The following is a 22,336-nucleotide window of genomic DNA, read 5'->3' on the forward strand; positions in this document are numbered from 1 at the left end:
CTTGGATAATCGTTTAACATGGACTGATTGTGGGTTTTTGTGGGTTTTTTTCCACATGTAAAGGGAGGACATAGTCATCTTTGCCCTCCCAGACTGGGTAGTGGTTGCTAGTCAAATAAATAGGTAAACTGAGAAAATGCCTCGTAAACTGAAACCATATTTCATTTTTCCTTCTTCTGCCGTCCATGTTATTTCGCTCCCTGTTCTACTACTCAAATCATCCTAATCTGTGGCCGGTTTCCCCTGAGCTAGAAAGGAGAGAACAGCCTAGACGGCAGCAAGACTGATTTTCAGTCGGGGGCGGGAGGGGGGGGGGGGCGGGGGGGGGGCGGGGAACATAAGGGGTAAAGAAAAGATAAGAAGATTCCCTTTCATGACGGAAGGAAGGGGCCAGAAGGGAACAAGGCGCTTGCTCTACTCGTTCTGCCAGTTTGCAATCAATGACCCCACTCTGCTCCACTCCTGGAGTGAAAGAAGCGGCCTGCCTCCCAGCCAGCCATGCCAGAGCCGGCCACCCCACCCAGCTCCACATGTCTGCAATGCTCCTCGGCCCTTACACAACAGCAAGAGCACTGCACCAAAGCTTCCCCTCCCCAACTTCTGCCTTCTGCTCTTCCCCCGAGCTCTTGGACAGAAACTCCCAAATTCCACTCCTGGCTTTGCGGCTGAGTGGCCTTGGAAAAGTTACTTCGCTACCAAGGCCTCAGGGAAAGGAGATACTAACACTCCATACCCGCCAGGGATACTGAGAGGGCTAAGGGAGATAAAGCAGGTAAAGGGCGCAGCACATTGCCTGGCACACGGTAAGCCCTCGATAAATATTACCCATGATTATTTCAAGACCAGTTCATTGTGAAAACATCCAGGGACACAGCAGTGGCAACTGGGCTTGCACTAGCTTGTTGCCCAGTTGTTCATTCAGAGACTAAATCAGCAATGTGGTGAGATCTAAACGGAGTCTATGTAAAAATGAAACATCTCCGGGCCCCTGCCTGGCTCAGTCAGTAGTAGAGAATGAGACTCTCAATCTCATGGTTGTAGGTTCAAGCCTCACACTGGTGTAGAGATTACTTTAAAAATAAATAAACAGGGGGGGCCTGGGTGACTCAGTCGGTTAAGCTTCTGACTTCGGCTCCGGTCATGATCTCCTGGTTTGTGGGTTCGAGCCCCATGTTGGGCTCTGTGCTGACAGCTCAGAGCCTGGAGCCTGCTTTGGATTCTGTATCTCCCTCTCTCTCTGCTCCTCCCCCACTTGTGCTCTGTCTCTCTTTCAAAAATAAATAATAAACATTAAAAAAAATTTTTAATAAATAAAATCTTGAAGGAAGGAAGGAAGGAAGCTCCCTGACTCCTTTCCTCTCCCTCTCATCAAAACAACATATTAGTAATACTGGCTCTTAGTATTTACTTTTAGTAAAATGATTATCTAACATCATCAGTTCTTAAGAAACCAAAGAGTATACCTCTCTCTCACTCACAAAGCTTTTCGCTCTGTATAGGGTTCCCAACAGAGTTTCTAAAATGAAACATAACAATAACTCAGTGATCTCCACTGTTCCAGTTTAGAATTTAGAGCAGTTTATGATAGTGAAAAGTGTCCAGCAGTCACCCTCTGTCCCAAGCAGGCAGTGAGAATGATGACAATCTCCGTCAAGAAATTTCTGCTTAGCCCTTAGAGAATCATTCTAGAAAGAATAACCACATAAGCTTTGTTCTGAGGGAAAACAGCTTTGTCCCCTGCAAAGGGAAAAGCAAGAGATAGAGAAGGAACTGAAAGAGCCTGGAAGGAGGAAAGTTCAACAGAGCACAGAAGAGAAATCCCAAAGGCATCAGAAAAAAACTCTAGAGGAAAGTAGCTAAGCACTGAGGTCCTTTCAGTTCTGGCCTTTAGAGAAAAAAAGGAAAAAAAAGAAAAAAAAAGAAAAAAGAAAAAAAAAAATCTGTGCCAACTAAAATCATACAGTTCTTTAAATTTTTATAAAGATGTCCCCTGTGGCTGAGAGCAAAACCCAGCTCCCTCCCCAGAGTCATAGAAAGAGCTAAGAGAAGGCTGGTTGCGCCTACCAACCCCTCACAACCCAATGCTTACAACAGATCCCACCCCTGAACCAACAAAGATGATTTTATGCCTCCCCACTGAGATTCTAAAACTAGCCTCGGTCCATAGTTCCTCCCAAAGGGAACTTCCTACTAATTACTTCTACGTGTTGGTCTCTGATTTATCTTACTTTTCATTCCATTTTTAGCTGGGTTCAGAGGAAGAGACAGAACCCAAAGAAACCAAACCAGATTGTCACTCTTACCAGAACTGAGACCGCTATCCCAAAAGGAAACTAGAACTTTTTTCAACAAACGAGAACAACGTACATGTATCAAGCTTCATCTAGTGCCTGGCACTAACCTGATGACATTAGATATACAGCACAGGTATACAACTTGGGTAACATCTTCCTTCTCCTGGGGAGGTAAAGGAGAAGTGGAAGGCGAGGGAACTCTTCCTAGAAAAATCCAGAGCCACTTTCATCATGTTGAAAAGAGCCTCCAGGTCGTGATTTAAGTCAATGATCTAATTTTCACACAAGATTTTACCTAAACAATGTCAAACAGACCAGCAGCTGATCTATTTTTACAATCCAAATGACAAGGATGTTCCATTCCAGTAATAAACTCCTATGCCAGAAAATTCTAGTAAACCTGTCTCTCCAACCTTGCAAGTCTAGAAAGTTTCCTTTCATTGTATTCTAAAAGGAGTGTGTAACTTTGTGTTTATCCATGTATGTGTCCATAGGGTTTCATAAAAAACTCAATTGTTTCTCAATCAAATGTTTTCTTAAGACCACTGAAGTCATGAGATTGGCCTCACAAACACACTGAGCACATTTGGTAAGGGCAAAGATCACTTTCTTCCACTCCAGTGTCCCCAAAGCATTCCATTACTTGAGAGGTCAGGAATTCTCCCCCCTTGTCTTAGGACTACCAGAAGTACTTCTGACACACAGCCTCCCGGACTCTGCCTGCAGCTCCCCTCCTACTCCAGCAAGAAAGAGAATGTTTGTATGCAGAAATGATCCACAAAGTGAATTCTTTAAAGAGGGTCATTTTTAGCTCCATGATCAGTTGGTTTCTTTGACCTCCACCCAACTCACTCTGTTCAGCTATCCTTCTATATCTGAACAAAAAGCTTTCCAAAACAAAGCTGAATTCTGAGGACAGACAGGAAATACCGAGTCATCCTCAAGACCCACATCACCCTAAGAGGATCTTTCAAGGAACTTCCAGATGGCATACACAGCCCCCTTCTTAAGTGGCACAGCATACCCGTATTTGGCCAGCTATAAAACAGACATAAGCTCCGACAAAGGCTCTGGGACTTAGCAATAAAAGTGCCAGGCCAGAAAGAAGACAAGAGAGCTAGGTCCACCTCTACTTGGATTAGATCATGGGCAATTTCACTCAACCCTTCTCTTGCTCAAAGCCTCCTCCATTCCCCACCCATCATCTCTTTTAACATTTTTCCATTCTTCCTGGTTCTGAACTTCCCAACCATAAGGTACCATGCTGGCCAGGGTCTGTTCTGTGTTGTTCACCACTGTAGCCCTAGCCCAGGGTCTGATACATAATAGGGAATCAACATATATTTGTTAAATGAGTGAATATCTAAATGCTACATTCTCTCCGGGAATAGTTTTACCGTTAAGGATTCAACCAACCTGCTTATATACCACTTGCTGATTTTCTCTTTCTAACTGAAAATTTTTTTTAATTTTGTAATGATTTATTTATTTTTGAGAGAAAGAGAGAGTGAGCAAGCGGGGAAGGGGCAGAAAGAGAGAGAGACAGAGAATCTGAAGCAGGCTCCAAGCCGTCAGCACAGAGCCCGGCTCAAACTCTCAAACCGTGAAATCATGACCTGAGCCGATGTTGGAGGCTTAACCGGCTAAGCCACCCGGGAGCCCCTCCACTTGCTGATTTTTTTTTAATTTTTTTTTAACATTTTTTATTTATTTTTGAGACAGAGAGAGACAGAGCATGAACGGGGGAGGGGCAGAGAGAGAGGGAGACATAGAATCGGAAGCAGGCTCCAGGCTCTGAGCCATCAGCCCAGAGCCCGACGCGGGGCTCGAACTCACAGACCGCGAGATTGTGACCTGAGCTGAAGTCGGACGCTTAACCGACTGAGCCACCCAGGCGCCCCATCCACTTGCTGATTTTAGAATAACCTTAAAGAATTTAACTTCCCTGGGCCTCAGTTTTCTCACCTGTAAAATGGGGTTAACAACACAATCTACTTCAAAAATTGCTGTGAGGATTAAATGAGATAATTGCACATCAAGCACTCTGCACATTGGAATCATGCAGTAAATGCCAGAAAAGAGTTGGCTGCCATATTGCTGTATTTATACTGGTTTGCTTCTAGGCCACAGTCATTACCACCACCACAGAATTTCATTCCATTATCCCAAGTAAAAACCCTTCCATGGGAAGGTTTCCAATACACAGCTCATTAAAAAATTAGAGATACTGGAAGAAGATGCTTACTCAATATTTACTGTTCCCTCCCTCAAAAGGATGTATCTTTTCAATTAAAAAAAAAAAAAAACTGTTCTGAGGTTGAATACATACATTATGCAGAAGACGGCATAACGTTTTCAAAAGAACGACGTGCCATGATTCCAAGAATTATTACTATACCATAGACTCCCTAAAAATGTTCTTCTCATCCCTTGTGTCAAAAATCTTAATAGATGACACTGGCATTCAAGGCGATCTTTGGTGTCTGAGGTGGAGACCGAAAGGGCCTGCTCTTTTTTTTTTTTAATTTTTTTACTGTTTATTTATTTTTGACAAAGAGAGAGAGAGACAGAGCATGAGTGGGGGAAAGGTAGAGAGAGAGGGAAACACAGAATCTGAAACAGGCTCCAGGATCCAAGCTGTCAGCAGAGAGCCTGACGCAGGGCTTGAACTCACGGACAGCAAATCCATGATCTGAGCTGAAGTCGGATGTTCAACCAACTGAGCCACCCAGGCGCCCCATGAAAGGGGCTGCTTTCTATGCCATATCGAATGTGACAGTGGAGCCCTGGTGGAGTAACAACATGGCATATAACTACTTAAAGTTAACAAAGTAACCCCCCCAGCAGTATTCCCCTCCTCTGAATTTCCATAATATCCTCTCTATACCACTCAGACTTCATCCATCTTATTTCCACGTATTCGTCTTCTGTTACCACTGGAATGTCCTCTCCCCAAGGGCAAGCTCGGTATCTGAGTGCCGCTTGCAATTATCCTCAGTGGTCAGCACACAGTAGGCACTCATTAAATGTTTATTGAATTAATGATTAAATTGATTTATTCTCATTAATGCATTTCATTCATTCAACAGATACTGAGTACCTACTATATGCCAAACACTGGTTTAGATGCTGATGAACAGAAGAGGCAAAAATCACTGCCCAATGAAAATGGTTTTGTTTTGTCTTTTAATGTTACAAAAGTGTGGTGATGATTGTACATATACATGAATGCACTAAAAGCCAAGGAACTGTATACTTTTTTTTTTTTTTTTAATTTTGAGAGAAAGGGAATGTACACACAGGCTGGGGAGGGGCAGAGAGAGAGAGAAAGAATTCCAAGCAGGCTCCACACTGTCAGCACACAGCCAGATGCAGGGCTAGAACCCACAGACCGTGATATTCTGACCTGATGAAGTCAGATGCTTAACCAACTGAGCCACCCAGGTGCCCCTGAACTGTATACTTTAAATTTTTTTTTTAATGTTTATTTTTTTGAGAGGGAGAAAGACAGAGTGTGAGCAGGGGAGGGGCAGAGAGAAAGGGAAACACAGAATCTGAAGCAGGCTCCAGGCTCTGAGCTGTCAGCACGGAGCCCAACGTGGGGCTCGAACCCATGAACCATGAGATCATGACCTGAGCCAAAGTCAGACGCTTAACTGACTGAGCCACTCAGGTGCCCCTGAACTGTATACTTTAAATGGGTGAATTGTACAGTATGTGAATCATATCCCAATAAAATTGTTTTTTAAAAAAGTAAATCCAACATTAAAAAGAATTGAGATACTAGTGGACTTCTTTTATTGCAAAATTAAGATAAAATTCTACACTTTTCTGTAGTTCTGTATTTTCACTATTTTAACATGCAGAATCTGTTGTTTTATAATTGGAAAATTTTAAAAAATTAAATTAAAATTTAAAATTAAAAAAAAAATCACTACCCTCTGCTATGGACTGTTTAACAGGTAAAGGGTTTTCATTTGGGATGATGAAAATTTTTTAGAACTAGACAGAGTAGGGGCGCCTGGGTAGCTCAGTCAGTTGAGCATCTGACTTCAGCTCAGATCACGATCTCCCAGCTCATGGGTTCAGGCCCGGCATCGGGCTCTGTGCTGACAGCTCAAAGCCTAGAGCCTTCTTCGGATTCTGTGTCTCCCTCTCTCTCTCTGCACCTTCCCCACTCGCACTCTATCTCTCTCTCTCTCAAAAATAAATAAACATTAAAAAAAAAAAAAAAGACAGAGTAGGGGATGCACAAAACTTAACTGTTCACTTCTCCATGGTTAATTTTGTGTGATGTGAATTACATCTCAATAAAAATAAATAAATAAATGCCCTCATGGAGCGTACACTCTAATGGGGAGAGGACCATATTCAAACAATTAAAATATACAGCACACACACCAAAAAACAAGTCATTGGATTAACGAACTGCGGTGAATCCATGCAATGGAACACTACTCAGCAATAAAAAGAAAAGAACTGAGACAGGCAAGATGAATGACCCTCCCTCCACAACATTACGGTGAGTGAATGAGCCAGCACAAAATAGCACTGCATGATTCTATTCATAAGAAACTCTAGAAAAACCAAATCTAAAGTGATAGAGAACAGATCAGTGACTGCTGGGGAACCGTTGTGGCAGACAGAAATGTTCTGTATCTCGGTGGTGGTGGCAGTGGTGGTGGTGGTGGTTATACACGTGCATTTGTCAAAACTCATAAAAACGTACACTTAAAATGTGTATATTGCATCATACGTAAACTATATCACAATAGGGCTGGGTTTTTTTGAAATTTATTTATTTAAAAAAAATTTTTTTTTCCCATTTATTTGTTTTTGAGAGACAGAGACAGAGCTTGAGCAGGGGAGAGGCAGAGAGAGACGGAGACACAGAATCAGAAGCAGGCTCCAGGCTCCGAGCTGTCAGCACAAAGCCCGACGCGAGGCTCAAACCCACAAACCGTGAGATCGTGACCTGAGCCGAAGTCAGAGACACTTAATCGAATGAGCCACCCAGGTGCCCCTAGAGCTGATTTTTTAAAGTATACATTATGTCAAATGGTGGTAAGTGGTATGAAAAGAAATCAGGAGAGACTAACAGTACAAGGCCAGGGCAGGAGTTGCTCTTTGAAATATGGTGCTTAAGGAAGTTGCACTGTGAAGCAAAACCTCTTTAGGTCAATCCTTTTAAAAACAATGTAATGAACACAATTTTCTGTGGTAACAAAAGGAAGAGAAATGTCACGAACAATCCAAAACAGTACATAAGCCTAAAATCATTTCTATTTAGTTCTAGAAAGAAACTTTTCTCCCCTGGCAATAGCAGATTTAACTTCTTAATTCATGAAGGCAGGTTGGGGGAGTTAGGGAGGAGGAAGGAGAGGAGAGAGGGAGAGAAAGATGAGGGAAGGGAAGAGAGGAGGAACTAATGAGGGGAGGGTGGAAAGGGAGAAAAAGAGAGAGGGAGGAAACAGGGAAGGAAAGAGAAGACAGAGAAGAGACAAAAAGGAAAACTGGCAAGCAGGCTGTCTGCCTGTCCATCTGTCCAACAGTCATAGTCCAGATCTAAATAACAGAGTTGACTGAGAGAGACGTGGGGGAAAAACAATAGTGCACCCTGTGACCTATGATTGCATGGTCACCAGGCATGACAAGAGAGGGTACAGAAAGAATTATGGGATCCTCAAAGAGCCTCTGCTCACAGACAAGTACAAAAGAGAAATAAGCTTTCCTGGGAATGAAGATCTCTGTCATCTGCAACCCCCCACACCCGCCTAGTCTCACTTAACCTCTCAATTTTCATTTTAAAACATTTTTCATAGAGATTACTTAAACAAATAAGGCACATAATTGACATTCAATAAATGTTTATGACTGTTGCTGAGTGATACAGATAAAGTGAATTTAGCTCTTTTAAAGAAAAGGCTATGAGAGATTACAGAAAACAGTTTAGCCATTTGGACTGACATTCACCAGGCAGAAAGAACTGAGCTAGAAAGCAGAGGAATTTCTAGAATACTCTATGCTGAAATGCTCAAGATTATGTTGTCTCTTAACTTGAACTTAGGATGTCTGTGTCTATATGCAGGAACCAGGCTCTGTCAGTTTTTTTCAAGCATTCTAATATTTAGAGTCAAATTCTCTGGGAAACACAGCAATAATTCAGTCTCAAATAGAAGGAAATCAAGAAGGGGAAAAAAAATTTTTTTCAAAAGCTACCAGAAAGTAGAATCATCCTCCAGTGAAGTCAAGCCAGAGGTCAGGTGCTTTTGCACACCTACTTCTCTAACCCAAGAATTCCAGCCACCACCAAGCTGACCACAAAAACCAATCAAAGAAACCCTCTTAACTGCTGGCCAGAAGCCATTGGAAAAATGGGGAAATGAACAAAACAGCGTCCCAGGAAACATCCATGCTCTCCTGCCTCCAAAAGCTCCTCTGTATCCCTTCCCATAGGCCCTCCCAATTCTTCTTGCCTGGAACTTTCTATATCCTTGTTTTCTTTCCCTTCTTCATCAATACATTTAGCAATTCTAACCTCAGAAACAGTCTCAAAGCAGTCAAGACCATCCCCCTCCCCAGGAAAGTTCAACCAGCTGTGTGAAGCACTTCCTTGGTACACAATCTCCAGGATAAACTCAGGGATACTACCGCCAGGAGATACATCCACAGGAAAAACATATAAGGACAACTTAACATGAAATCTGCCTGTTATATTGACCTTGGCTCAAAAAGTCAAATGTTTGCCTAATTCCAGAAAAATCAATCACTTCAAGGAAATAACAGACCAGAAGAAATAGATTCACACAAACTGGAGCTAACTTGAAATAGTTAAAGACAGGTTCCCTGAAAAGCTGATTCATAGTGGTTTTGATGGCTTCTATGGGTCAAATTTTAAAAAGCCCTATACTAAACAAAATAGCCTCCCAAGTTAAATGCTGGGACCCCGTTATAACTGAATGAGTCCAAGACTGAGAAAGCTCAAAAGATGCCAAGCAGAAACAGAAAGCACATCATAGGGGCCCTTTCCTCCTTCTGTTTGTCTGAGTCATCCTCAACCCTGCATTTCCCAGTAATTCTACACAATGCTTTCCCTCTACTACTATTACCAAGCAAAAGGGGCTTTTTTCACTTGGGTTTCTGAGAGTAAAGAGCAGTGATGGGGGAGGGAGCCCGTGCTACTCAATTACTGCTTATGATTGTGACAGTCAGCTCCTAAGCAGATCTGTTATTTTCTCATATGGCACCCAAGGATTAATATTGTAGCACATATATTCAAGTACCGACCAGAACTTGCCAAAGGGCCAACCAGCCACAGCATCAAAATTAGTCCTTACTTTGTAATGGTTTGGCCATCTGCAGAGCAAAAATGGGGAAGTTCCACAAATTAGATCGATTCCCCTGGCTCATGAACTGGTGGCCAGAATTAAGTCCTCAGGTGTTTCTGCCAGCCTATCTGAAAGCTGACCAAGCCCCAGCAAGGTACCCTATAAACCAGGAAACAGAGGACAGGGCCACAAGGGTCTCTAGCAGATGAAGTCCAAGAAGGAGCACAAAAGTGGGGCAGACCAGCACAGCCAGCTTATGGTCAAGGATTCCCATACAGTATGAAAACATTCTCTGCTATTTTCCATTCCAGAATCTCACAAGAATAATGTCTCTTTTAGCCAATTAAAAAAAAAAAAAAAAAAAGCCAAGTCCCAGTATTTTGAGCCACACTATTCTGGGATTGTAAACAAGTGAAGCAGCCAAACAACGTGATGGGTCTTCTTAAAGGAACGGTCTCCGAAGAGAGGAAGTCTACCACTGTGCTGAAGAAGGAATGAAGAGGGCTCACTGTGGCCTTGCACTTCAGAGTGGGTCCAGACTGCGTATCTCTGAGTCAAGGAAGACCTGCCCCAGTGAACACTTTCTTAGCTTCTCACTGACCGCTCCTGGGTCACCGGGCTTCCTTATCACCTTGTATGCTCAGCATGAGGGGACCTAACTTGAAGAGTCTTTGGCACAAAAAGCTCCTTGGCTCTCCTAATGTCCCACTCGGGGGTCAGTCAGCACAAAGGGACAACAAGTGAAATTTCTCATCGGTTTGTTGCTCTACTTTCTTGGAAAGAAGACAGTCACAGGAAGTTTGTAGAAAAGGGACAAAGAAGAGAATGGGGTGGTTATTCACACAGGATGTCTGAATCCCTCACAAGACACAACAGATAGGAAAATACCATTCTCTTCTTTCACTAAGAACTCCCATTGTTAGAACTTTATTCTTCTAACCTTTGAGTTGTTTGAGAAGGGTGTTGTCTCTAAGTTCAAGAGCTTGGGGATTGATTTGTCAGTGTGAATCGTTTACTTATTATGGACTCTAAATAATGGACCTGAAAGTCTTCTGGTTTTCCTAGCACAGTTCTACTGAGGCCTAGAAAAATCAATGGCAACAACACAGAAGAAAATCTAACCATTTCATGAGAGAGGTTGCAAGTATGCCAAAAGAAAATACTGATTTCAGCTAGATTACTTCTGGGGAGCAAACAGAACCAAGAGAGGGAGGAAAAACTAGTGTATATGTTAAATTTTTGTCCCTGATACGTTGTCCACGTCACCAGAATGCAGATCTCCTATTAGACCAAACCTGCATCCTTTAGATCAGTTTCTCAATTGCAGCACAACTGACATTTTGTACCAGATCACTATTGGGGGGGGGGGGGGGGGGGAAGCTACCCTATGTATTGTAAGATATTTACCAACACCCTGGCCTCTACCCATTAGCCACTGGCACATGCCCCAATCATGACAACCAAAGATGTCTCTCAACATTACCACATGACTGCAGGGAGAGCAAAATCACTCCCGGTTGAGAACCACTGAGTTAAATAAAACCAAATGAGACTAATTTAACTCTTCGTTGTATGAACCGGGTTCTTAAAGTCTTTTAGTTTCAACAAATCAATAAAATCCAGGGTGTGATCTGCACAAACCAAATGCCAAGGAGTCACCCCTGAGGGTGGTCATTCCTCACTCTCTATAACAGCATTCCTGTTTTATATCCAAACTTAGTCCCAAATCCATCAATGTCTTTTTTTTTAATACTTACCAGTTTATTAAAGGATATGATAAAAGGTACAAATCTACAGCCAGATGGAGAGATGCATTGGGAAAGGTATGGGGAAAACACGAGGAGCTTCCATGCCCCCTCCACACATACAACTCTCCCCAGTGTCCATGTGTTCATCAACCCAGAAGCTCTCTCTCATCGTGCCTTTCCATCTCCCCAGTGATTTTGGTGACACCGAATCGAAGCCACCTCTCACCTCATCTTCTGCAGTGGCCTAAGCGGTCTCCCTTCTTTTCCTTTTGCCCCACTACATTCATTACAATCCAGCCTTCACACTGAAGCCACTTCTTGAAAATTTCTATCAGATCATGAGACTTTCTACCAGAAAGCAGTCTGGTGCTTCCCAACACACGTAACAACCACACTTTTTCCTACGGCCTGCAAGGCCCCATGTCGTGTGGAACCCGTTCCCTTACACTCTCTGCCAGCTCCCTCCAGCCACAGGGACATTCTTCCTATACCACAAACATGACATACACCTTCTTTCTGTTCTCATTGCCCTCTGTCCAGAGAGCTATTTCCCCAGGTAGTATTATCCATCAGATCTGTGCTTAAAAGTAACCTCTGCAATAAAAGCTTCCCTGACCATCCTGCACAAGTAGCTTCCAAATCACTCTTGCTTAATAATACTACATCTGAGGGGTGCCTGAGTGGCTCAGTAGGTTAAGCATCGGGCTCTTGGTTTCAGAGCAGGCCATGATCTCACAGTTTCATAAGCTCAGGCCCTGCATCAGGCTCTGCTCTGGCAGCACGGAGCCTGCTTGGGATTCTCTGTCTTCTCTCTCTCTGCCCCTCGCCCACTCACGCTACCTCTGCCTCTCTCAAAATAGATAAATAAACTTTAAAAAATAATGAAAATTTATTTATCTATTTTGAGAGAGGCAGCGATAGCATGAGCAGAGGAGGGGTGGCGGGAAGAGACAGAGAGTCCCAAGCAGGCCCTGCACTGTCAGCACAGAGCCTGACATGGGGCTCGATCTCATCAACCGTAAGATCATGCCCTGAGCCGAAATCAAGAGTTGGACACTTACCCGACTGAGCCACCCAGGCACTCCACTAAATAAAATAATTTAAAGATAATAATATTAATAATACACCTGAGCCATCTTTTATGTGTTTTACATGTGTGAACTCTGCTTTCCCCACTTAAATGGTAAGTCTGTGAGAGCATGGACCAAATCTTATTACCCATGCTTCCCTGGAACCTAGAAAGTACCTGGCACATAATATGCGCTTAATAAATGCGATGAATTAATGAATGCTTTTGGCTAACAGACGAAATGTACCCGTTTAAAAGCCAAAGATGAAGCCTTGCTTGAGACCAAAAGTCAGTCTCTCCTCAAATTTACCACTATAGTACACACCCAAATGACAAGGTAATGCTAGAATTCTCACTCCTACAAGGAACTTTTTCGTTTCGAAAAGGAACTGAATAATACTCAAAGCACAAGCAACAAACCTTAGGGGACTCCAGGCCATAGAATTTGAGGAAACCACACATAAGTTACAGCCTACAAGCTTCTAAAATAATTCCTATGTACTAAACTGAAAATGGCCAAAACCCACAAATGCCAGAAACATAAAATGAAAAACAAAGACGGGGCCTAACTCATAGAATCCTTACCACTGTGAGTAAACAGTTCTTCAATAACACTGTCTTACATTTATATCGGGCTTTGCTTTATTTGCTCCTCTCGGCAGCCCTGAGGAATCGGTGAGCTGATGCTACTGGCCATATAAAGCTTCATCAGAAAGCTTCACTGACTTGGTCAGAAGCAACAAGAGGGTCAGAGTTAGACCAAGGATTTTAGAGCCAGACGCTTGTGTTTTTGTGTTTTTTTTTTTTAACATTTTATTTATTTGAGAGAGAGAGAGAGAGAGAGAGAGAGAGGGCGGGGGGGGAGGGCAGGTAGAGAGAGAGAGGAAGACACAGAATCCGAAGCAGGCTCTAGGCTCTGAGCTGTCAGCACAGAGCCAGAAGCGGGGCTCGAACCCACAAACCATAAGATCATGACCTGAGCCAAAGTCAGACGCTTAACCGACGGAGCCACCCAGGCACCCCCAGACGCTTGTGTTCAAATCCTCTGCCATTTACTGTAACTCGATCCAGACAAGTTACTTCATCTCTCTGTGCTTCAGTGTCCTCACCTATAAAACCCAATGCTATAGATGAAATGTTTTGTGTCCCCCCCCCCCAAAATTCATGTTGAAATCTAACCCCTAACGTGATGGTATCGGGAGGTGAGGCCTTTGGGAAGTGATTAGGTCATGAAGTGGAGTCCGTATGAGTAAGATTAGTGCCCTTATTAAAGAGATTCTAGAACTCCCTTCTACCATCTGAGGACACAGGGAGAAGATAAGATGGCTGTCTATGAATCAGGAAGCAAGGCATCACCAGACACCAAATCTGCTGCCAGCACCTTGATCTTGGACTTCCCAGACTGCAGAACTGCAAGAAATAAACTTCTGTTGCTTATACACTACCCAATGGTATGTAATATAATGATATATGGTATTTTATCACATAGAGCAGCCCAAACTGACTACAACTTCCTTCATAGGGTGTGGTAGGCTGAAATTGCAGCCCCTCCTCAAAGATATCCACATCCTAATCCCTGAAACCTGCGAATGGGTCCATTTATGTGGCAAAAGAACTTTGCAGATGTGACTGAATTAAAAACCTTGAGAGCAAGAAACGATGCTGGATTATCCAGGTGGGTCCAACATAATCAAAGTGTCTTTGTACAAGAAAGGCAAGAGGGCCACAGACCCAGAAGGAGATATGACAACAGAAGCAGAATGACAGAGAGAGGGATTGGAAGATGGCACATTGCTGTCTTTGAAGCCAGATGATGGGGCCATCCAAAGAATATAGGAAGCTTCCTGAAGCTAGAAAGACCAGGAAATACTCCCTAGAGTCCCACAAGAAACACAACTATACAGACCCATTTTAGGACTTCTGACCTCCAAACTATAAGAAAATACATTTGTATTTTAAGCCACTAAATGTGTGGAAATTTGCTACAGCAGCAATAAGAAACTAATACATAGTTATAAACAGGATTAAATGAGCTCATGCGTGTAAAGTGCTAAGAACGGTTCCTAACAGCGATAGTAAGAGCTCTTTACATTTTAGCTCTTAGGAGTCAAGATCAGAACCCAGAGGACTGCACTGAAGTACTTCAGAGGCTAAAAAAAAATGAGGTTAGGAAATTTGGTAATATCTATCTAAATTTAAAAGGCACACATCATTTGACAAAGAGATTCCATTTCTAAAAAGATTCACAGGGATATTCAACACATCCTTGTTTGTAATTACTCAAATATCCACTAACAGGCTAAAATTATAGAAAATCCACTCAGCAACATAGTAGGCAGCCTTTAAATAATGAGCTTATAAAAGGTACTGATAAATCTACATGATGTATCCTCTAATTAAAAAAAAAAAAAAGCTCAAGGACAGAATATTAGGAGAATATTGAGAATATTAGGTTCCATTTCTGTTTAAAAATAAAAAGGATACAGGGGCGCCTGGGTGGCTCAGTCAGATTTGAGCATCCGACTTCGGGTCAGGTCATGATCTCATAGTTCATGAGTTCGAGCCCCGCATTGGGCTCTGTGCTGACAGCTCAGAGCCTGGAGCCTGCTTCAGATTCTGTGTCTCCCTCTCTCTCTCTCTGCTCCTCCCCTGTTCACACGCTGTCTCTCTCTCAAAAATAAAGATTAAAAAAAAATTTTAATAAAAATAAAAAGGATATATATATATGTTCATAAGTACATCTTAAAAACTTCTAAAAGGGCATGCATGTAGTTCCCTGTTCACGGTGGTTGTTCCAAGAAAAGAGACTAAGGGGATGGAACAGGAGGGGAAAACTCTTGCCATCACATGCCCTTTTATGTTATTTTAGGTTTTAACTAGGTATGTGCATGATACCCATTTTTAAGAAACTGAAGTTGAGTTGTGGCATCACCAACCTATCAGCAAGTATTTATGCACTGACAACGTGCCCACCATTGTACATGCTACAGGGCATAGGACACAGTCCTGCCCTCCAGGAGTTCACATTCTGGCTGAATTTATAATCTAGATTTGTATTAGACAATCATCCAATTGTTTTGGACATTCACCTAAGAAAACAGAACCACACATTCTCTCAAAGTATTTTTCCACTTGTGACTCAGAGAACAAATCACCACCTAAAAAGAATAAATTCTACGTCTAATCCATTAGTCCCAACCAGCGCTGCTTGTGCTTAAGAAACCGTTACTTCTTGGGAAGTGGTCAGTGTTTAAGAAGGAAGAAAAAGCAGGAGAAATCTTTACAAAAACACAATTACATACTTTATTACACACTGCAAGAAAAAAGATGGACAAGTTATCTCTGGGTAGTTGGATTTGTCTTCTTCATTACATTTTCCTAATTCTCTAATTCTTTACTAAGGAACATGTATCAAAGCCACAAAAAGAAAAACAAAATACACACCCTCCGCCCCTCAAAAAATATTCTTTTTTGGTGCCAACACAATAATGACGGTTACTGGTTCATCCCAAGTCTTCCTCTCATCTTAAAAAGCAACGGCAATCCAAAATATGACTTTCCAAAGGCTGAACTGGTGGCAAAACCAACAAGAATCATCCAAGTGTTCCATTTATAAAATATTTAGTCCAACTGTCACCCAATTAGAGCATAACCATAATGAAGACATTATTGCTAACAAGGGAGGCAGGATGGGATCTGGGTCACTCTTCCATAACTCCATTAGCTCCTCTCAGCCAATAAAGAAGTCTGTGTTAGCAAAGTATTTAGCTGACAATGGAATCATGATGTAATGCATTTCCATAATCTTACCAAGGAGCAAAAAGACAGAGCTGAAAAATGTTTAGTGGGTAACTGGAAAGTTGTCAAACAGCAACTCACGTAGGGTCTCCTCCAACCTGGTGACTTGAGGAGTCATCACTGCTCAAAGTATGGAGTCGATGTACCACAAATACCCCATGACGTTGACAGAAACAACGAACTGCTCCTGGGCACTATGTGCCAGGCCCTGTGATGAGGGCCCTTCCATTCCCATTCCTTAATCTCTTTGAATCTTCTCAACTACTACTGTGAAGTACAGAGGAAACTGAGGCACAAAGCTGAAACAACTCTCCATGGTTACACCGCCACCGAGTGGTGAAGCTCGGATGAACTCAAGCAGGCTTCACTCAAAAGTATAGACTTCACAATGCCTCCACTGGAAAGTATAAACGTTATACCACCCTTCCTGAGTCACCCCTCACTGTGACCCGCCATCATTTGCCCAGCTTGCTCCCATCACACACTACCCTCCCCCCCAACTTGGAGTGAAATCAAATATGCTCCAGTCCTTCTGTAATGGCAGGTGCCCTCACTGGCTTTTCCCGATCAGCCTATACGTGAAGAGGCCATCTGAACAGAATACTATCCTTATCAGAGGCCACTTTTTGAAGACCCGCCTCTCTAAATTGAGATAGCAAGCCTATGACTCACTGCCTCGCACTCCCAGGGAACCCGCTATGTCTCCTGCCCTGCACACACAGCCCCTCATCATTCACATTTATTCACAACTTGCCAAGTGCTCTCGTTCAGAAAGCTGATCTAAATAAGGTCTTCCCCATAATCGCCCTAATAACAATAACAGCTACCATATTCTGAGCATTTATTATGCAACAGGCTCAACAAACACGGTGCCATTACATCCTCACACCAGCCCAAAGCAGGCACTGTCTTCAATTTATAGACGACAAAACTAAGGCTAAGAGATAAAGTAATTCAGCCCAAGGTCACACAACCGGTAAGGAACTAATCTGACACCCTGTAATTTTAAGCTTTCAGGGGTCTCCCCCTTTAATGATTAAAAAGGTGAGCTCTTCTCGGAATTCCCTTTTGAGAGGCGCTTCCAACAAGAGATCTGCCCCACGACCACATGAATCCCATGGGCCTCACCCACAGGCTTACCTGAATTTCTTCATTTTCATCTACTAGGAGGAAACTCACAACCTTCTCGGTCATCTTCTTCCTCCTGGTCTCCTCATCCAGCTCTTCTTCCTCCAGTAACCCCTGGACCTTAGCGACATGGTACACAGTAACGGGGTGTCTCCTTTTGTTACCCCCAGAATGAGTCCTCTTCTGGCACTCCAGGCACAAGTTGATTTTACAGGTCTGGCACCTCACGGCTGCCCTCTGCCTCACACCTGGTGAATGCCCATTGGGACCCTTGCAGGGGTCGCAGTAAGGGACATGGCCAGGTTTGAGTCTTATCCGCTCGTGGTTTCGCAGGCGCTCCTGCCGATGGAGCTCCTCCTCGCAGCGGAGACACTGCAGACTACAGCACTCATCACACTCAAAGACCGCCTCATCAGCCCCACTGCAGGCATAACTTTCCTGGCACATCAGCCCCGGATTCAGGCCCTTGTCTGCCGGGCAAGTCTGGGCACTCATACTCGGATCGGTAAGGAAATCACCCACAACGTCACCGTCACTGGGCTTTCCCCAGCAGTGAAGACCAAGGCTTTGGGTCTGAAGCCTGCACAGAACCTTCACAGCGTTCTGCACGCCTTAAAAACAAACAAACAAACAAACAAACAAAAAACCTCTGGGGTCGTATCAGAATTCTTCACACGCTCACAGACGTTCCAGTTTTTAATCTTCTGCCTCCAAGATTCCTGTATCAGCAGCAACGTTGATTTGGTTTGATGGTGTTATCCGTCTGTAAAGTGCAAGCCTGGAAGGATCTCTTTGGGCTATCTGAAAGAGATCCGATGGGTTCACCGAGGTGGGCTCATCAGTCGGGCCTTGGCCACAGGGTTTTGGTATAGTGACAGAGTGGTCAGGAGCTTTGCAATATAATCCAACCTCAAGTCAATATTTCAGGGGATACCTAAATAGAGGAAGGAAAAGGATTTCACTAATCTAAAAACAGAAGTGCACCTTAAAAAAAAAAAAAATGTGATCAAATAAGAGGCCAAAACTCCTGACAGAAATCCCATTCTTGCTTGTAATGCTTACACCGGCTCTTTCTGATCCTCGAAATTTCGTCTCAAAATCACAGGCAAGGCTCCCCCTTTGGAAAACAGCCACTACCCCTAGGCCCAGGGTATTTCAGAGACTTTGCCGCTTTAATTCACAGACTGAAATTCTCTGTTCGTCCAGTAGTTAATTAAATTCAGAATCAAAATCATTAAGCAAAAAGTCCTTGGAGGGACAACCCTTTGCAGTCCCCCAACCTGCAGCACACAATTGTGAGGTGGATAAAGAGGCCTGTAAAAAGCTAAAGAAATGATAATATAGACTTTGGCTCCATCAGAGTCTTTGGCAGATCTAGTTAGGTTGTTTCAACTCTAGACAGATGTCTATTAAGGACTGTCAGCCTGGAAACAAAAGTCACCGTGTCATATTTAAAAACAATAAAATGCAATTATTATACTTCCTTTTGTCCCTTCTCTAACTGCAAAAAAAAAAGGGAGCAACAGGAGACAGAATTCCTCCTCTACGGCCCACTGCAAAGCCAGGCCTGCAGTGAGTTAAAACAAATAATTTCTCTCTTTGTCACTCAAAAACTAACTTAAAAATAACTTCAAAAAGGAAAAAGAAAAAGAAAGGATAACTGGGGCAGGGAAGAGGCTTTTGTCACTTCTACAATTACATTCTAAACCCCCCTTTAGCCTTGACCTCCATTCTAATGCACCAACGAAACGTAAAGCCCTCCTCACAAATACTCCACCCTGTAGTAATCAATCTATCAATCTTATTTTTGGATAAACAAGGAAGGAGAAGAGAGTGACTAGGAGACCTTATTTACACCCTAACCTCAGGCACGGCCAACCAGCCTCCACAACGGAAACGAAAATCAAAATCTGTCAGAGAAATTTAGAAAAATAGAAAATCAACCTTCGAAAGAACACCTCACCGCCGGACCAGCCGGCCAAGCAAACAATCTGCCCACTCGGGCCCCCACCTCGACACCTCTCTCGAGCCGGGGATTCCTCACCCTTCCTTCCTCCCGGGCAACACCACCACAACCCGAGGGGCAGGAGCAGAGTCTGAACAAAGAAGGTCCCCCAAAATCTCCCCTCCACGCTAGCAGAGGCCAGAGCTGAATCTATTGTTTATACCACCCCACCCCCACCCCAGCCGCACCCGCACCCCCCCCCCCCCGCCCCGGGGGCAGCCGGAGCTCCAGGACTATCGTTTGCCCGCCGCAGGGCCGTGCCCTTCCCTCCCCGCCGCGGCTGCCCGGGAACCCCACCACGGAGCAGCTCGGCAGCAGCGAGGCGGCGTCGGGGGACCGCGGTGCGCCGGCGGGGGCGGGGGCTGTTCCTCAGGGCACCGGTGGATCCATCTTCATCTCCATCTCCGCCCCCCTCCTCCTTCGCTGCCTCCCGGGCTTCCTCCTCTCCTGTTGTCAGTTGGGATCAGCTGATCGCAGTGAACTTCTCCCAGCTCGGACTAACAGGAAGGCGTGAGCAGTGCAGCCCAGGGAGGGACGAACGGGAGGGGGTGGAGTCCGACTCCCGCGAGGGTGGGGAAGGGCGCGCACAGCTTCCTGGGAAGTGTAGTTCCGCGGACGTGAATCCTCCCCCACGTCCCGGAAGGGAAGGCTCTGAATGACTACAACTCCCAATACCAAACAGAGTGCTCTTGTGAGGAGGTGGTGAAGACAGGCCGTCGAGTATTTCGGGACTTGGAGTTCTTGCATCGACTGCGGTGTTCGAAGGTTTCAGCGCGTTGTTTTGGGTAGTGGCCGGAGAGGGAATGGCGCTAAATTAGATGACTGATGTAATGTGTTGTATAGTTGAGGCAAATAATTCGATTTCAAGTAACCGGCGTTGCACACCATTCCTTCAGAAATGTGGAAAAACAAGCAGTCTCGTCTTCCCTAATTTCACCTTGCACAAATTAGGAGAAGACCAGAAAGAATTGATAAAAGAATATAAGTACTCTTGGAATTTTGTTTTCCCTTATGAGTATTCTTCAAGCCAAATATTATTTATTTTCCTTACCTTTCACTTTTTTGACGTTTTCTTACATAGTTTTAGAGCTTCTGGATTTGAAATCATCCTTAAGCTAGACGGGGTACATTTTCAGACAAGCTTGTGGGCTACGGTGCAGGCTAATGGTTAACACTGTTATCGGGCTTTTTTATAGAAAGCCATATATTTGTTCAGTGCTTTCACTTTGGGGTTTGTTTGTTTCCTTTTTTTTTTTTTTTTTTTAAATCTCCGTTTGTTTCTTGGAACAACACTGAAAGAAAGCATGATATGATGAAATGAGCACTGGTCTGAGATAGGAAGACTGAGTGCTTGTTCTAGAAAGCTAATGGGTAAGTCACTCAACCTCTCCATGAAATGAAGGAATTGCACTGGATCAATTCTGAAGACTTTGCCAATTCTAACATTCTATGATTCTACCTTGATAATTGTTAACCCAGTAGAGAAAACTAAGATTAAGTGACTTGCCAAGTTACACAGCAAATGATTGACAAAGCTGGGACAAGAATCCATCTCCTGACTTAGTCACATACTCTTAGGTTTAAGGGACATAATTAGACCAATAGTAAAAACAAATCTGCATTATAATGAGTGAGCCACATAGGAGGGTTATATTGATAAAAATTATGTTTTCAAGACTGGGCAGATAGCCAATAGTTGGAAAAACTGCACAACATGACAGAATTTTTTTCCTATGTTTTATCACAAACCAGGATATTAAGAACTAAGCTATCTATAGCACTTTAAAACGTCACAAAGTTTCAAAGTGGGAAGAGGAAAAGAAGGGTTTTAGTAAGTTAAGAGAATAGGTCTTGAGCTAGGCTCTTAAAAATTCCCTAGAGGGTTTTGTTCCTAAGACTGATATTGTAATTTTTTCTAAGCTTAATATGTTGTTTTATATTCCTAATTATAAAATGGGGATGGGGTACCTGGGTGGCTCAGTCGGTTGAGCTTCTGACTTCAACTCAGGTCATGAACTCACTCTTCGTGGGTTCAAGCCCCACATCGGGTTCACTGCTGTCACCCTGTCCGTGCAGAGCCCGCTTCCAATCCTATGTCCCCCTCTCTCTACCCCTCACCCACTTATGCTCTCCCCAAAATAAATATATAATAATAATAAATAATAAAATGAAGATATATCCTGGGAACAAAATGGTAGCTAATCCCTTTTGAATCCAAGGATACCTATTTTAAAGTTTATGTATTTATTTATTTATTTTTGAGAGAGTGAGAGAGAGAGAGAGAGAGAGGGCATGAGTGTGATTGTGGGGGCTGGTGGGGGGCACAGAGAGAGAGGGAGAGAGAGGATCCGCAGCAGGCTCTGTGATGTGGGGCTCCAGCCAAAAATCAAGAGTCGGCCACTTAACCCACTGAGCTACCCAGGTGCCCCTAAAGTTCATTTTTTTGAAGTTGTAATAAGCACCCCTAAACCTGTGGAAAATGGTTGCCTCCAAGGAGTAAGTGAGGTAAAATGGAAGACTTTACTTAAACATATTTGAGGGCAGCTGGGTGGCTCAGTCTGCCAAGCGTCCAACTTCAGCTCAGGTCATGATCTCACGGTCTGTGAGTTCGAGCCCCACATCAGACTCTCCGCTATCAGCACAGAACCTGCTTCAGATCTTCTGTCTTCCTCTCTCTCTACTCCTTCCTGCCCCCCTCTCTCTCAAATAAAAGTAATAAATAAATAAATAAATAAATAAATAAATAAAACACGTTTGTACTTTTTGGGGAAGATTTAATTTTTTTTAATTTTTTTTTTAGATGTTTATTTTTGAGACAGAGAGACAGAGCATGAGTGGGGAAGGTGCAGAGAGAGGGAGACACAGAATCTGAAGCAGGCCCCAGGCTCAGAGCTGTCAGCACAGAGCCCTACGCAGGGCTCAAACTCATGAACTATGAGATCATGACCTGAGCTGAAATCTGACAC

General features: G+C 43.5%; 1 protein-coding gene across 1 annotated transcript in view; it reads right to left on the bottom strand.

Annotated features, from left to right (window-relative positions):
• ZFYVE1 (zinc finger FYVE-type containing 1) overlaps positions 1-19,903 on the bottom strand; it is a 52,822-nt gene extending 32,919 nt beyond the window's left edge. Inside the window, exons 1-2 of the mRNA XM_019427046.2 lie at positions 19,668-19,903; positions 17,378-18,299 (exon numbers count right to left, since the gene is read on the bottom strand). Of these exons, the coding sequence (XP_019282591.1) occupies positions 17,378-17,860 (483 nt within the window). The 5' untranslated portion in view covers positions 17,861-18,299; positions 19,668-19,903. The remainder of the gene's footprint in view (positions 1-17,377; positions 18,300-19,667) is intronic.
• Positions 19,904-22,336: the final 2,433 nt, after the last annotated feature.

Source organism: Panthera pardus, unplaced genomic scaffold, assembly GCF_024362965.1.
Source record: "Panthera pardus isolate Hobbes unplaced genomic scaffold, ASM2436296v1 HiC_scaffold_24, whole genome shotgun sequence".
Lineage (NCBI taxonomy): Eukaryota > Metazoa > Chordata > Mammalia > Carnivora > Felidae > Panthera > Panthera pardus.